Raw genomic sequence first — 15507 nt, forward strand, 5'->3', positions numbered from 1 at the left:
ATACTAGTGTTTTATTAATTATTAAAATAATTTCTTAAAATAATTTAAAACTATGTATCATTTTGCATTATGTTTGTTTTGTATTTTTAAGCTTTTAACTTTTTATATAACTTGCTGTAAAACATTAGTGTTATATTAGTGTCAATGCTTTAAATGCATGTTAACGCAAACTTTAATTATTGCGTAGGTTACATGAACGCTATAATAAAAGTGTTACAAAAAAGAGAGAAAGAAAGTAAAAGTCGCGAGTAACAGGTGTTTACTCACACTTGGCCGCTGCTCCCTTTGGAGAAACTGTGGTTGAATCCCTCCACATATTCCTGGGTGAAACCATTATTCCCCCGCTGCACCACCACCATCTCGTTGCGCGCGTACGGAGACGCCGGGCCCGCGCTGAGCTCGCTGCGAGATCCGGTGCGGCGTACCGTCGCGCTGATGCCGCGCTGCGAGTTGTACAAGCTCATGACTGCTCCCGAGGTCACCGCTAAAGATGGCGGAGTTCAAACGCGAGCCTGAGCTCAGATCGATCCAGATCCTCCGCGACGCTCGCGCGACTGAGCAACGCTCCGCTCCGACGAGCCTCAGTTTAGGATCCGAGGTCACACCCACTGAGCGCCATCTGGACACACCCGCCTTCTCATGCTGGAGGCGTTCCTGATGGAGAACATCACCACCGCATTCAGCACTGTCACATGCACTAAACTATTTTTCAGACAGCATTGTTGCTAATTATCATGCATGAGGATTTTTCATGCATAACCCATAAACGCACTTGCAGATCCTTTTAAGTGAAAACGTGCTCAAATAACTGTACATTTAGAGTCTGATCTGTAATTCATTCAAAATGTGCAATGCAAATGTGAAGAAAGTGCAATGCAACTTTTCACTCCAAGTCTGATGCATTTAATAAATCTCTTGAATACTGAAATGGAAAACTATATTTTAATTATTTTAAAATCAACTGTTTTGAACATTTCAACAATATGCATACAGATATTTTAGACAGCATTGTTGCTAATTATCATGCATGATGATTTATGACCTCATTATGAATTCATAACTCATAAACGCATTTACAGGTCCTTTTAAGTGAACTGCAATAAAAAAAGTGCTACAATAAACTTTAAACTTAAGAGTTTTATCTGTAATTCATTTAAAATGTGCAATGCAAATTAAGTGCAATGGAAATGTGAAAAAAGTGCAATGCAAACTTTTCACTATATATTTAAGAGAGTCTGATGCATTTAATAACGCTGTATATTTCAATTATTTTAAACATTTCAATAGAAAAATGTTTAAAAAAACATTAACTCATTATCATGCATGCAGATTTATGACCTCGGATGAATTCATCAGCCACATAAACAATGTTTTAGAAATGCTTTTGCAAATCCTTTTAAGTGAGCTACAATAATAGAAAAATAAAAAAGTAATAATTTAATGCTTTTGTAAAAGTTTTATCTGTAATTAAACTTAAAATGGGCAACAACAACAACAACAAAAAGTGCAATGCAATCTTTGGCAACTTTGAATATTTAAGCAAGTTACTAAAATCAGTTTTTGGTATAGTACTAAAACTGATCAGGTTATATTATAGGTTATTTTATCATGCATGCAGATTTGTGACCTCAGATGAATATGCTGAATGTTTGTTTGCTTTTTTAGAGTTTAATTTATAATAAAGAATTATATATTATAATTTATATACAGTATATATATTAAAAAAGTGCAATGCAAACCTTCCATAAATTGCTGAATATTTAATATTGAATATTTAAGCAAGTCGTTCCAATTAAAGTCCAATGCATTTCATAAATCTTGTGAATGCTAAAAACACTAGTGTTTTTGGTTCCAGTATATAATATTATATAATATATATTTCCATCTGAAACTGCTGGCTTATAAACTAATCATTAATTACTGATCATTTCCAATTAATAGCAACTGCTTTTAACTTTTTAATATGTATAAAACTAGTTTAAACAACACACTTGTTACTGATAATCATGCAAGGGTTCGATGAATTCAGAAATCTAAGTGGAATTTTTTTTTTTTTTTTTTTTTAAGAGTTTGATCTATAATAATTAAATTCAAATTAGTGCAATACTAATATTTAAGCAAGCCATGAAAGCATCTATAGTTAAATAAATCAAATAATCTAGTGAGCTTAAAGTATGATTTGATATTAGAGCACATGACTGAAAGTGCCTGAAGTTGAAGAAACACCCAATTTGACGATGCATTGCTTTTATTAACCTAATAATGCAGCTCGAATCTTGGGAATGGCAGACAATGGAGATGCAGAGAGAGAGATCAGGTGAAACGTAACATGATCACTTGAGGCTTTTGGGAACAAAACACAAACAGTCTAATCAGGAGGGTGTTTCTGACTCACTTCCTGTTTAAAAAAGCACAACTGCATGGGTTTCCCTCAGTCACACATTTATGCGTGCTACATTTGCACAACACCATGGGAGTTTGCACAGAAACTTCTCTTGGGTTTCCAGGCATGTCACTTCCTGTCTGCATGCCTCCGTTTTCAAACAACACTAATTATTATTATTCTTTTTTTGGATCTGAGAAAAGAGCTTTTGGGGAAGTATGAAGATGCTTTGTCTGGTCTGTGTTGTTATCGTTTGTTTGGAGTGAACCGTCGTGGGGCGTGTCTCTGCACAAAACCAGCTTCCATTGGGTTTATTTGCATATTCAATCAGTCACTGCGGTCTTACGCTGCATGTCTACACCAATCCAGACAGATTTATGAGATGTGAACACATGCTTGTTACAGTTTTTCTCAGTCGCTTTGGTACATTTCTCGAATCATCCTTGAGATTTGCAAAACAGTAAGTGCATTTCTCAAAACAACTCATACAAATAGCAAAACACCATGGATTACCTGCAGAAGCCAGTCTCCTGCTCAAAATCCTTATTCATCTCTCAAAAATAAGTATCTGTGTCAATGAACATGCAGTGCCATTCTCTTCATTAGTCAAGATTCACTTGCACAATTCATGCCAAATTGACAAAAAGTCTAATGATAATGCGTAAAAATAAAAATAAAAAAGTGTGCTTGGCAGTTTATGAAAACTAGATGAACAATTTTGCATTTAATGACTTATAAGATGCACTAATGCCTAGATGTTTTGAGGGGTAAGACTGTATAATACAATTTGAGCGACATGACATTAGCAGCTGATAATGTAGGAAACCGCAGATAAATGTGCGTAATCAATTGCATGAATGTATAAAAGCTATCGCAACTTGTTCAAAAGAATGAGAAACTGGTTTTGTGATGTGTATAAATGACTAGATGATGTGGAGGTTGTATAAGTAGTTTTGAGAATTTCTGATTTGAGAAATGCACCGAAGTGACTGAGAGAAACTGTATTCAAGCCCCAGTGGTAGATGCTGGAACTGCACACTAATGAAAGCTAAAGGTCTGTCTCTCCATATCAAAAGTAAGTGAGTATTTTTCATTAGACATATAATTTTTATTGTCGATGTTTTAATATTGACAGATTATTTTAATTGTGACAGATTGCACATATATTTTCCACTGTGATGTTTTTAGCCAAAAAATAAAATAAAAAATAATAATAATACATTTGATATACCACTAGTTTTGAATTTTTTTTTCTGTTTTTCGTTATAGTTTTAGTAATTGTTTTATGTTTTATAATTTTTTTTTAACTATTATTTGTCCTTTTTTTTTTTTTTTTGCTTATGCTCTTCTATTGTTAATCCCTTTGGATAAAAGTCTCGGCTAAATATATAATTTAAATTTTTTAAATATGTCTATATCATTCATTTTAATTTAATCACTTTTAGTTTATTTAATTTTAGCTACTTAAGTAAATTTAACTTAAGTGAAATGAGAAATAATTCCATAAAATCGCACACACATATTATTACAGTTAATATCGCTTTTATTTAAAGTAATGGAAATGATTGCATGATTTAAGTTTTAACAGCCTCAAAAAAAAAAGAAAAAAAAGGAAGCAGCTTCCTTCATTTTTTAATCTTTGCTTGTGACATGGAAGACGACATAATTACATAATGTTTCTAAAAGGGAAAGACTCACCCTCTTTGCTCTATTAAGTGGTTTTAATAGTTTTGTAAGCATTTAATGCTCTATAGGTCAAATACACACGTGTGTCTTGAGTCAGGATGATGCTGTTGAGACTCAGATTAATCGTCTCAATGCGAGGGATTTGTGTAAGTATCACTGATTAAAAGCTTTTTCTTCTCATAGGGCAATTTGTAAGTCATGAAACGATTGACATGATTCCAGATGTAAGTTCATATTAAACTGAGACTCATGCCCAAAAGCTATAAACTCACAGAAACACGTTGCATCATATATTTTATTCATGATGATTCTCAATAGATTACTGTAATACTATAATTAGCATTAGCTTTATTTTTAAAGGTATTGCAACAAATAATGTATAAAAGTTTCATGCATTTATTTATGGTGTTGCAGTAATGATATTTTCGTTGCAAATTGTCTTGAACGTGGTGTCACAATGCAAAAACAATCAATATTCTTCATGCAAAGTATAATTGTTTTCTTTAGTTTTTGAGGTGAAATATGAGCTGGATGTGTTCACGTCAGGTTTTGTGAAATTGGCAGCGTGTCAGTTCTGATCGTCTCCACCCTCACTAAAGGCGACACGGACTAGAAGACTGAACTTGTTTGCATGTGCAAGTGTGTGTGTGTGTGTGTGTGTGTGTGTGTGTGTGTGTGTGAAAACCTGATTTCTAGCGTTCTGGGAAAATGATTAGAGCGGAGAGCAAGTTTCTTCATCAGATTTGGAGAAATGAAGCATTGCGTCACTTGCTCAATGCAAGTGAATGGGTGCCGTCAGAATGAGAGTCTGATAAAAGCATCACAATAATCCACAGTCCATCAGTGAACATCTGGAGAAGACAAAAGATGAAACAAATCCAGCATTAAGATGTTTTTAACTCAAATACTTAAATAAAATTGTCCTTTTGTTGTTTTTGATTGCTTCCATAAGTCGCTTTGGATAAAAGCGTCTGCTAAATGACTAAATGTATGTAAATGTATGTAAATACATAGAGTCTATAATAAATTATTATGGATTATAAACTCTATGTATTTGGGTTATAAACATCTTTTGTCTTCTCCAGATGTTAACTGATGGACTGCGGATTATTGTGATGTTTTTATCAGCTGTTTGGACTCTCATTCTGACGGCACCCATTCACTTGCAGTGAGCAAATGACACAATGCTACACTTCTCCAAATCTGATGAAGAAACAAACTCACCGACAACTGAAAAATGTCTCTTTTTGTTATTATCTTCTTAAATTCTCCACCAACTATTTTCCTGCTTTGACAGAATCAGTATTGTATAAAGTGCCACAAATAAAGGTGACGACTTGAAAGCGAGTTCATTTTTGGGGTGAGCTATTCCTTTAAATGTGCATTTGTGCAGTCAGATTATTTAATAATCTCTTCTCCTAAAATCTGAGTTTTAAATGCAGTTGTATAGTAAGATTACAGAGCAATTAGATGAATGTGGAGCAGCTCCGGTCACTGAGTTCATCTTGAGATTTGATTTCAGACCTTATCAAATCTGAGCGCACTTTGAAACACTTCTGAGATCTCCTCGAATGCTGAAGAAGGAGAAACATCTGAGAAGCAGGAGACGTCATTGCTCACTACAGGAGAAGCTGCTTCTCATTAGTGATTCCTTAGTTTCATTCTTATGCAATAATGATGTGCAATTCCTGAGAAAGTGTTTGCTTCTGATTATATGTTAGGTGACAGTCAGAGGTTTGGTGAGATCGTTGTGTGCATGTGGAGGAATGAGCGTCAGGCCGAGACATGCAGTAAACACCTTCAGAAATGTGCCCAGAGCATTGATTAACAGTCAGAAACACTCTCTCTCTCTCTCTCTCTCTCTGAGCGGTTGTGACCGTATGCATGGCCAGATGCGCTCATTCACACATCCTGCTGTGAAATACTGCGTCTGCGTGTCTGGACTAACACCGTTCACACCCACAGAGACACCAGCATCCACAAAACCATTCACTTCTGTAATGGGACGGGTTTGGAGTAAATGATTAGATTTTGATTAAAGATTATTGTGTTAAATGCTGCATGTGAATAACAACGTTTTATTATCATCAAGCTTATTTTATATAATAATTCATCTACATAATAATTGCAATTCAATTACAAGATTGCATCAATATGCACTATTATGCAAATGAACACTGGAGTCAAATGTATTAATTTATTTTACTCTGTTTTTTGCAGGAAGGCTCAAAGGTAAAAGATTAAATAAATACTTAAAGATACAGACAAGTTAAACATTTATCTAATTTAATGAATTTTTTAAAAATTAAAAAGATAAAATTAAAAATAAATTAAAAATGCACTTAAAATACAAAAACGAGTTTAATTATAAATCATTTTAAATAAATAATAAAAAAGTTAAATGAGACGTATTTAACAGAAATGTAAAAATAATAAAAATATAAAAATGCTAACAAATGCAAAAAAATTTAAACATTTAGATAATTTTAAATAAATAATAAAACATTAAATTAGAAGAATTTAAAAGAATGATGCAAAAAAAAAAATCAAAAATGTGCTTAAAAATACAGAAGAAGCTTAAAATACAAAAAGTTTATCATTTAAATCAAATCATTTAAAATCATTCTTTAAAATTAAAAAGTGTTTAACAGAATGAAACTAAATGAAAATTAGCTTAAAAAAATAAAAAATTAAGAGCATTAATTTATTATTATTTTAAATCAAGAATACAAAAAAAGTTTTAAGTAGTGGAAGTATTTAAAATAATGATGACATTGCAAAGAGCATGCACCGTTGAAGCATGCAAAATCAGATCAAGAATATGCAGAAAGTAAATCATTTCAAAAGTGCCTTTTGTCTGCTAATTGATGCAATGTGCATGAAGAAAACATTAATGTGGCGCACCGTTTCTCAGAGTTCAGGAGAAACACACACCACACCCAAATACATGCACAACTCAAACTGCACAGTAATCATTTCAGAGGACAAACAGATGTAGTGATCAGATCCGAAGCTGGAGTTTACCTGTGTTAACCTGTTTAACTTCTGTCTACCGCTTCTTTAATCAGGTGCCAGAGGCAATTCATGCTCATTTGGAGCAGCTAAATGGCAGAAACTGACTGCAGGGCTTTTTAAGACTCGTCTTTCCTGTAGACCCAGAATCAACAGCAAAAGCAAACACTTCGGGATGAACACTAGAAGGATCTCACTTCAAACTGGACTTTTTTACATTTATTTAACATCAGGATTAAAGGAAAAAGGTTTAATTTCAGGAAGCAATTTTTATTTTTATTTTCAATGAGTACATTTATAAATGCAAAGTGTTTTAAAAAGAATTAAGCTTCTAACAGATCACTTCAACCGTTTTAAAAGAACAAGTTTCATATGTGCACTTTTTAAAATTTTGGGCTATTAAAATCAAAGGAGGTTACACATTTGCATGCATGATAATTATCAACAAGTATGTTGTTTAAAATACTTTTATGCATATTGTTGAAAAGTTAAAGGTACTTTATCTAGACTTAAAAACTCTTTTTGCACAGACTTACTCCTAAATACAGATAATTAATCAAAATTAATTCTTAACAACTGCCCTTTTTATTTTAAAAGTCATAAAAAGTAGTAAAATGTTATTTTTTTATAATTAATAATTTTTTTTATAATTAAAATATTTTGTCAAGCTCTAAAATAAAATATAAAAATATTCATATTTTCTTTAAATAAAAAATATAATAAAATAATTATTTTATATTTAAAATGATTATATTTATGTAATTTCATTATTTTAATTTTTATTTCTATTTTACCAATTCTAGTTAAATTAAGCTTTAAAATGAGCAGCTTTGTCACTACAGCAAAAATATCAGAAATATCATATTTGACATTGCGGGTCCAACAGGTTGAGCATAATTATTCATTAGAGTATAACTGTTTATTTCATTATGCATTAGAGTATAACTGTTTATTTCATTATCCATTAGAGTATAACTGTTTATTTCATTATGCATCAGAGTATTGTCAGGATCTTGGTAAGGGAGGAACTCAGGTGCAGACAGGGATTCTCAAACAAAGGGGTTTATTCACAAAAGGGGAAAACAAAACCCACGAGGGGGAAAACAGGACTAAGGCAGATACAACAATAACTAAACAGGACTGATTAATCAAGATAAACAAAGACTCAACACAGGAGAACACTAACTACAAATAACACTCACGGTTATACAGGATACAATATCTCGATCACAGGTGAGGAACACATATGAGGTACACAAATCACAATGAACCGACGCAAGACAGAGCACACTTGGAGACCTAAATAGGGGAAACAATCAAGACACGACAGGTGGCACAGATGGGACAATCAAGACACGACTAGGTTAACAAGGGGGGCGGGGCAAGGGAACGAGACAACACAAGCACATGGCCCAAAGACAAGGCCATGCGCTTGTACACAAAACAAGGGTCTGTCATGATCCTGCCTCAAGACTAGGAAAAATCAAGGACACGAGGGCAGGATCATGACAGAACCCCTCCCTTAAGGAGCGGCTTCCAGACGCTCCTCAAGGGAACATCAAACACGGGACATGACTGACATGACAGACTGGGACACAGACACAAACCAACAAGACATGACTAATAATAACAAAGGCAAACATGAAAACACAATGGCAGGGTTAGGGTGACATAACAAAAAAACAAACAGGGAAGGGGAGGGGGCGGGACCACAAAGTTCATGGGGGGCAGACCAGGGTGAGTGGGTGGGGCAGGAGTCTTAGGAGGACAGGACGAAGGCTGACGACGGGGGGTACGGGCAGGTCTGGGTGGTGAGGGGCGGGGAGGGGTCTCGGGACAACTGACAGGGGACATGATAGGAGCAGACAAGGGACGCGGGGCAACACTTACCGGACGCGGGGAGACGACAGCTGGACAAGGGGGAACAACATCTACTGGACACGGGGAGACAACAGGACACGGGACATCTACGGGACACGGGGCAATATTCACTGGACACGGGGCAACACTCACGGGACACGGGGGGACAACATCTACTGGACACGGGGGGACATCAACGGGACACGGGGCCACATCAACAGGACACGGGGCCACATCAACAGGACACGGGGAGACAACGGCTGGACACTTAGGACTTCTGGGGACAGGGTCAGGGGACAAAACAGGACTGACGGGGACTTCTAGGATTTGGACAAGACGGGACAAATAATCAGAAAAGGCTTTAGCAGCAAGGATAATAGGCATCTCCTTATGAGAAGAGACCGACTGTACAAGAGTCTTTGCTGCAGAGTCGGCTGCGGCTCTCTCCTCCGCTCTCACGACTGCAGCTCTCTTCTTTGCCGGCTCGGGCACGCTCACCGCTGCTGGCTCGGGCACGCCCACCGCTGCTGGCTCGGGCACGCCAGCGCTCTCCGCTGCTGGCACGGGCACGCCAGCGCTCTCCGCTGCTGGCACGGGCACGCCAGCTCTCTCCGCTGCTGGCACGGGCACGCCAGCTCTCTCCGCTGCTGGCACGGGCACGCCAGCTCTCTCCGCTGCTGGCACGGGCACGCCAGCTCTCTCCGCTGCTGGCACGGGCACGCCAGCTCTCTCCGCTGCTGGCACGGGCACGCCAGCTCTCTCCGCTGCTGGCACGGGAGGAGACAGGGTCACAGGACCGGCAGGCCCCTTCTTCTTCCTCTTCCTCCTCGGGCGCGGTGCAGAGGCTACAGCTGGGTCAGAGGCGGGTTGGGGGAGTTTGGTCTCGGACAGGGCAGACTCGGACGCCGAAGACTCTGAAGCCGACTCCCATGAAAACCGTCTCCCTCGCTTGTTGGGGAGACCGAAGGTAGTGGGAGGTGCCTCAGGACTCTGGGGGGGACTTGCCTGATCCCCCAGGGTTGCCACGGCCAGGACACGACCCTCTGGGACCGTGGGCAGCTGGGTAGGTGGGGACCTCTGGGGCTCCTCCTCTCGCCCGCTCGCTCCGGAACGACCTCCCCTGGTCCCCCGGAACACCACAAGGCGAGAGCCCTCAAAACAATCTCGCTGGCTGGCTGATGCCATCCAGCATTGCCTCCTGTCTGCTGAGTTCCTTTGTGGTCGGTTCATTCTGTCAGGATCTTGGTAAGGGAGGAACTCAGGTGCAGACAGGGATTCTCAAACAAAGGGGTTTATTCACAAAAGGGGAAAACAAAACCCACGAGGGGGAAAACAGGACTAAGGCAGATACAACAATAACTAAACAGGACTGATTAATCAAGATAAACAAAGACTCAACACAGGAGAACACTAACTACAAATAACACTCACGGTTATACAGGATACAATATCTCGATCACAGGTGAGGAACACATATGAGGTACACAAATCACAATGAACCGACGCAAGACAGAGCACACTTGGAGACCTAAATAGGGGAAACAATCAAGACACGACAGGTGGCACAGATGGGACAATCAAGACACGACTAGGTTAACAAGGGGGGCGGGGCAAGGGAACGAGACAACACAAGCACATGGCCCAAAGACAAGGCCATGCGCTTGTACACAAAACAAGGGTCTGTCATGATCCTGCCTCAAGACTAGGAAAAATCAAGGACACGAGGGCAGGATCATGACAAGTATAACTGTTTATTTCATTATGCATTAGAGTATAACTGTTTATTTCATTATGCATTAGAGTATAACTGTTTATTTCATTATGCATTAGAGTATATCTGTTTATTTCATTATGCATTAGAGTATATCTGTTTATTTCATTATGCATCAGAGTATAACTGTTTATTTCATTATGCATCAGAGTATAACTGTTTATTTCATTATGCATCAGAGTATAACTGTTTATTTCATTATGCATCAGAGTATAACTGTTTATTTCATTATGCATCAGAGTATATCTGTTTATTTCATCATGCATCAGAGTATAACTGTTTATTTCATCATGCATCAGAGTATAACTGTTTATTTCATCATGCATCAGAGTATATCTGTTTATTTCATCATGCATCAGAGTATAACTGTTTATTTCATCATGCATCAGAGTATAACTGTTTATTTCATCATGCATCAGAGTATATCTGTTTATTTCATCATGCATCAGAGTATATCTGTTTATTTCATTATGCATCAGAGTATATCTGTTTATTTCATCATGCATCAGAGTATATCTGTTTATTTCATCATGCATCAGAGTATATCTGTTTATTTCATTATGCATCAGAGTATATCTGTTTATTTCATTATGCATCAGAGTATATCTGTTTATTTCATTATGCATCAGAGTATATCTGTTTATTTCATTATGCATCAGAGTATATCTGTTTATTTCATTATGCATCAGAGTATATCTGTTTATTTCATTATGCATCAGAGTATATCTGTTTATTTCATCATGCATCAGAGTATATCTGTTTATTTCATCATGCATCAGAGTATATCTGTTTATTTCATCATGCATCAGAGTATATCTGTTTATTTCATCATGCATCAGAGTATATCTGTTTATTTCATCATGCATCAGAGTATAACTGTTTATTTCATCATGCATCAGAGTATATCTGTTTATTTCATTATGCATCAGAGTATATCTGTTTATTTCATCATGCATTAGAGTATATCTGTTTATTTCATCATGCATCAGAGTATATCTGTTTATTTCATCATGCATCAGAGTATATCTGTTTATTTCATTATGCATCAGAGTATAGAGTATATCTGTTTATTTCATTATGCATCAGAGTATATCTGTTTATTTCATCATGCATCAGAGTATATCTGTTTATTTCATCATGCATCAGAGTATATCTGTTTATTTCATCATGCATCAGAGTATATCTGTTTATTTCATCATGCATCAGAGTATATCTGTTTATTTCATCATGCATCAGAGTATATCTGTTTATTTCATCATGCATCAGAGTATATCTGTTTATTTCATCATGCATCAGAGTATATCTGTTTATTTCATCATGCATCAGAGTATATCTGTTTATTTCATCATGCATCAGAGTATATCTGTTTATTTCATCATGCATCAGAGTATAACTGTTTATTTCATCATGCATCAGAGTATATCTGTTTATTTCATCATGCATCAGAGTATAACTGTTTATTTCATCATGCATCAGAGTATATCTGTTTATTTCATCATGCATCAGAGTATAACTGTTTATTTCATCATGCATCAGAGTATAACTGTTTATTTCATCATGCATCAGAGTATAACTGTTTATTTCATCATGCATCAGAGTATAACTGTTTATTTCATCATGCATCAGAGTATATCTGTTTATTTCATCATGCATCAGAGTATAACTGTTTATTTCATTATGCATCAGAGTATAACTGTTTATTTCATTATGCATCAGAGTATAACTGTTTATTTCATTATGCATCAGAGTATATCTGTTTAGAGTATAACTGTTTATTTCATTATGCATTAGAGTATAACTATGCTGTTATGATGGTTTACAGAGCTCTGAGCTGTTCTTCAGTGTTCTACACAATGTAAATCAACACATTAAATCTCTAGTGAAGTTCGCACAAAAGCTCTTTATATTCATTGCAAAATAAGTCACTTTCCCTTGACCTTCTCTATCTCTCTCTCACTTACACACACACACACACACACACACACCACAAACTACACTGTGGCTCCACCTCTCACACATGCAGGTGTTGTATAAGCCTGATCACAACAGGTGTGTGTGTGTGTGTGTGCGTGAGTGTGTGTTAGTGTGAGTGAGGGGCTGGGAGTGTAATTTTGTGTGTGTGTGTGTGTGTGTGTGTGTGTGTGTGTGTGTGTGTGTGTGTGTGTGTGTGTGTGTGTGACCTTGACTGGGTGGAGATGAAACAAATATTTTGTCTTGCAACACACCCACACTGCAAGAAAAAACTATAAACAGAAAGAGATAGATAGATAGAGAGATAGAGAGATAGAGAGATGCTGTTGTCTCACTGTGAAGAAGCTCTCCTCTCTCTCTTTCTCTCTTCTCTCTCCTCTCTCTCTCTCTCTCCATTACTCGGAGAGGCTGACAGATGTGTAATAAACTCTTTTTCTTCCAAACACAGAGGCATCTGGCAGCTGAACGCTCCTGTCATCAATAATACACGAGACTGATTCTAGTGAAACAAGAGAAACAAATACATGCAACACATGCCTGGGCTGTTTGTCTAACCACAGTAATACTATAGTACTCTTTGTGTGTATAAGGTAACGACATACATCAAACATGCATATACATGCTCAGTCACTGACTATAAATAGATTATATGACCAGAAGTATGTTGACAGCTTTTGAATGATTATTCCAGTCATTTACATAGTAAACACATTCCAGACAACAACCATTCTTTCTAGAGAATTATGTGCTTCATTTATAGAAATGTGGAAGAACTTGAACATTTGGGATGAATAGGAACACAAACTAGTGTTTTTGCTGATATGTGGCTTCTCTAGCATGTATCATATAACCTCCCAGCTCATGCATTTACTCAGAAACTGCCTTACTTTAGACAAGAGAATGAAAATGCGTTTTATTTCTGTAACTCCAGTGTTATGCAATAAGAGCAGGAGGAGACCCAACACAGTGAACTTACTTCTGAACTGCTTTCATGAGAAAAAAACCCTACACTGTGGTCATATGACCCAAAACTGCACCGGAAGTGTGTTGTAAAGCTTACAAATAGCGCCATCTGCTGCTCACTACAATTAACGCAGATTTGGAATATGCGCTTACCGACATCCGCCTCCAGGGGGAGCAAGTTCTTCTCTGTTCAAGTTATTATCTAGTCTTTGTAGTCCTTGCAAATGCTTTGACAATAATAATTAGCCTTTGTCATGCCTATAAAACTGTATTTGAATCGTATTTAATTTGGACAACGAATACCATAAATTAAAAAGAAAAAAGAGAAACAAAACAATTGTTGTTTATCAGATGCAATTAACCAATTAAAATCAATGGGAGGCCACTAAACCCCGCCCATTCTTACTAGTTTATTTGGTCTAATAATATCAGAAGTTCGAGATGCATCGTGTATTGGTCTTTTGATTTCATGAACATAATCATTACTCATTTTGTGACATTTTAAGACGTAAATTTTGTCAATTTTTATCCTAAATGCACACGATTACATATATTTAAAAAATGCATCGTTCTAAAACATATAATTTGAGAAATCTGACACAATTGCAGCTTGCTTGGAAATTATGCACAATGAAAACATGATAAAAAAAAATTAATAATAATAACTTTTTTATTGTATTTCTTCTCAGGCTCCTCACTTACACTGTTGTTTTCTTAGTAAGCAAGAACACTAATATTTTTAGGGGCCAAATTGATGGTTGTGGTGGAAATCATGACAAAATAGTCTATTTTTATGATTGCATTTCAATTGACATAAATGTGCCTATAAATTAAAAAAGCACTGAAAGATTACCTGTGCTGAATGTCTGATGTACAGTCCGTGTCCTGAATGCTGCACTTGTCCTGGTTCGGGTGTAAAGGATAATCCACAATCCACAGAGTGAGCCAAGGACAGCAGACTTCTCCAGGAGAAGCTTTGTGTCTGCTCTCATGTGTGCCAGGCCATATGCTGCAGGGCCTGATGCAACCCAAACATGCAGATATTTCAATGACTTCATAAAAATAGGGAAGACATCACTGGACTGTTGAATGCATTTAACATGAACCAAAATGCATTTCAAAAATATGTTTCAAAAGCTGAATTGTTATAGTGTTTGGTCCTCATCATTTTCGAATCTCAAGTGAAATAAATGATAAACTAAATGTGTCCTTTTTTTCATATAATAAATTAAATATTTCATGTCCATTTACTTAATTATTTTTATGGCAAGTAGATTAATAATACACATTCTAATCTAATCTAATAAAATGTTACATAATATGAAATAATTCATTAATGCTATGCACTCTTTCTTCTCACATATTAAAATAATGTAAACTCAAATCAATATTTCATGTCCGTTTATTTAATTATTTATTTAGCAAGATCATGTACATAATGCACATTATAATATAATATAATATAATATAATATAATATAATATAATGCATTAATACTATTCAGTCTTTTTTCTCACATAATGCAATAATTTATATATATAATAATATTTTTTTATTCATTAATGTTCGGCACTGTATTTTTTCTCATATAATAAAATAATAAACCCAAATTAAGATGTAATGTAAATTTATAATATAATGTATAGCTTAATATAATATAATATAATATAATATAATGTTCCTTGACACTCTTTTTTCCCTCAAATAAAAACTTTTAAAAATCAATATTTCATGTCTATTTGTATTCATTTATCTACTTTAGCAAAGTAATGTAGAGTAAACGCAATGCATAGTATACTACAGAATAAAATATGTTATTGTCATGTAGTATGGCTTGAATATGTCATATTTTTGTGCAGTC

At 36.1% G+C, this 15507-nt stretch overlaps 1 protein-coding gene across 2 annotated transcripts in view; it reads right to left on the minus strand.

Annotated features, from left to right (window-relative positions):
• Positions 1-684, minus strand: part of LOC127938481 (desmoplakin) — a 30930-nt gene extending 30246 nt beyond the window's left edge. Inside the window, exon 1 of one of the 2 annotated variants that reach the window (XM_052535128.1) lies at positions 268-684. In XM_052535128.1, coding sequence (XP_052391088.1) covers positions 268-464 — 197 coding nt within the window. In that variant the 5' untranslated portion in view covers positions 465-684. The remainder of the gene's footprint in view (positions 1-267) is intronic. The other variant, XM_052535129.1, reaches the window with a different exon arrangement.
• Positions 685-15507: the final 14823 nt, after the last annotated feature.

The sequence above is a fragment of the Carassius gibelio genome, chromosome A20 (assembly GCF_023724105.1).
Source record: "Carassius gibelio isolate Cgi1373 ecotype wild population from Czech Republic chromosome A20, carGib1.2-hapl.c, whole genome shotgun sequence".
Taxonomy (NCBI): domain Eukaryota; kingdom Metazoa; phylum Chordata; class Actinopteri; order Cypriniformes; family Cyprinidae; genus Carassius; species Carassius gibelio.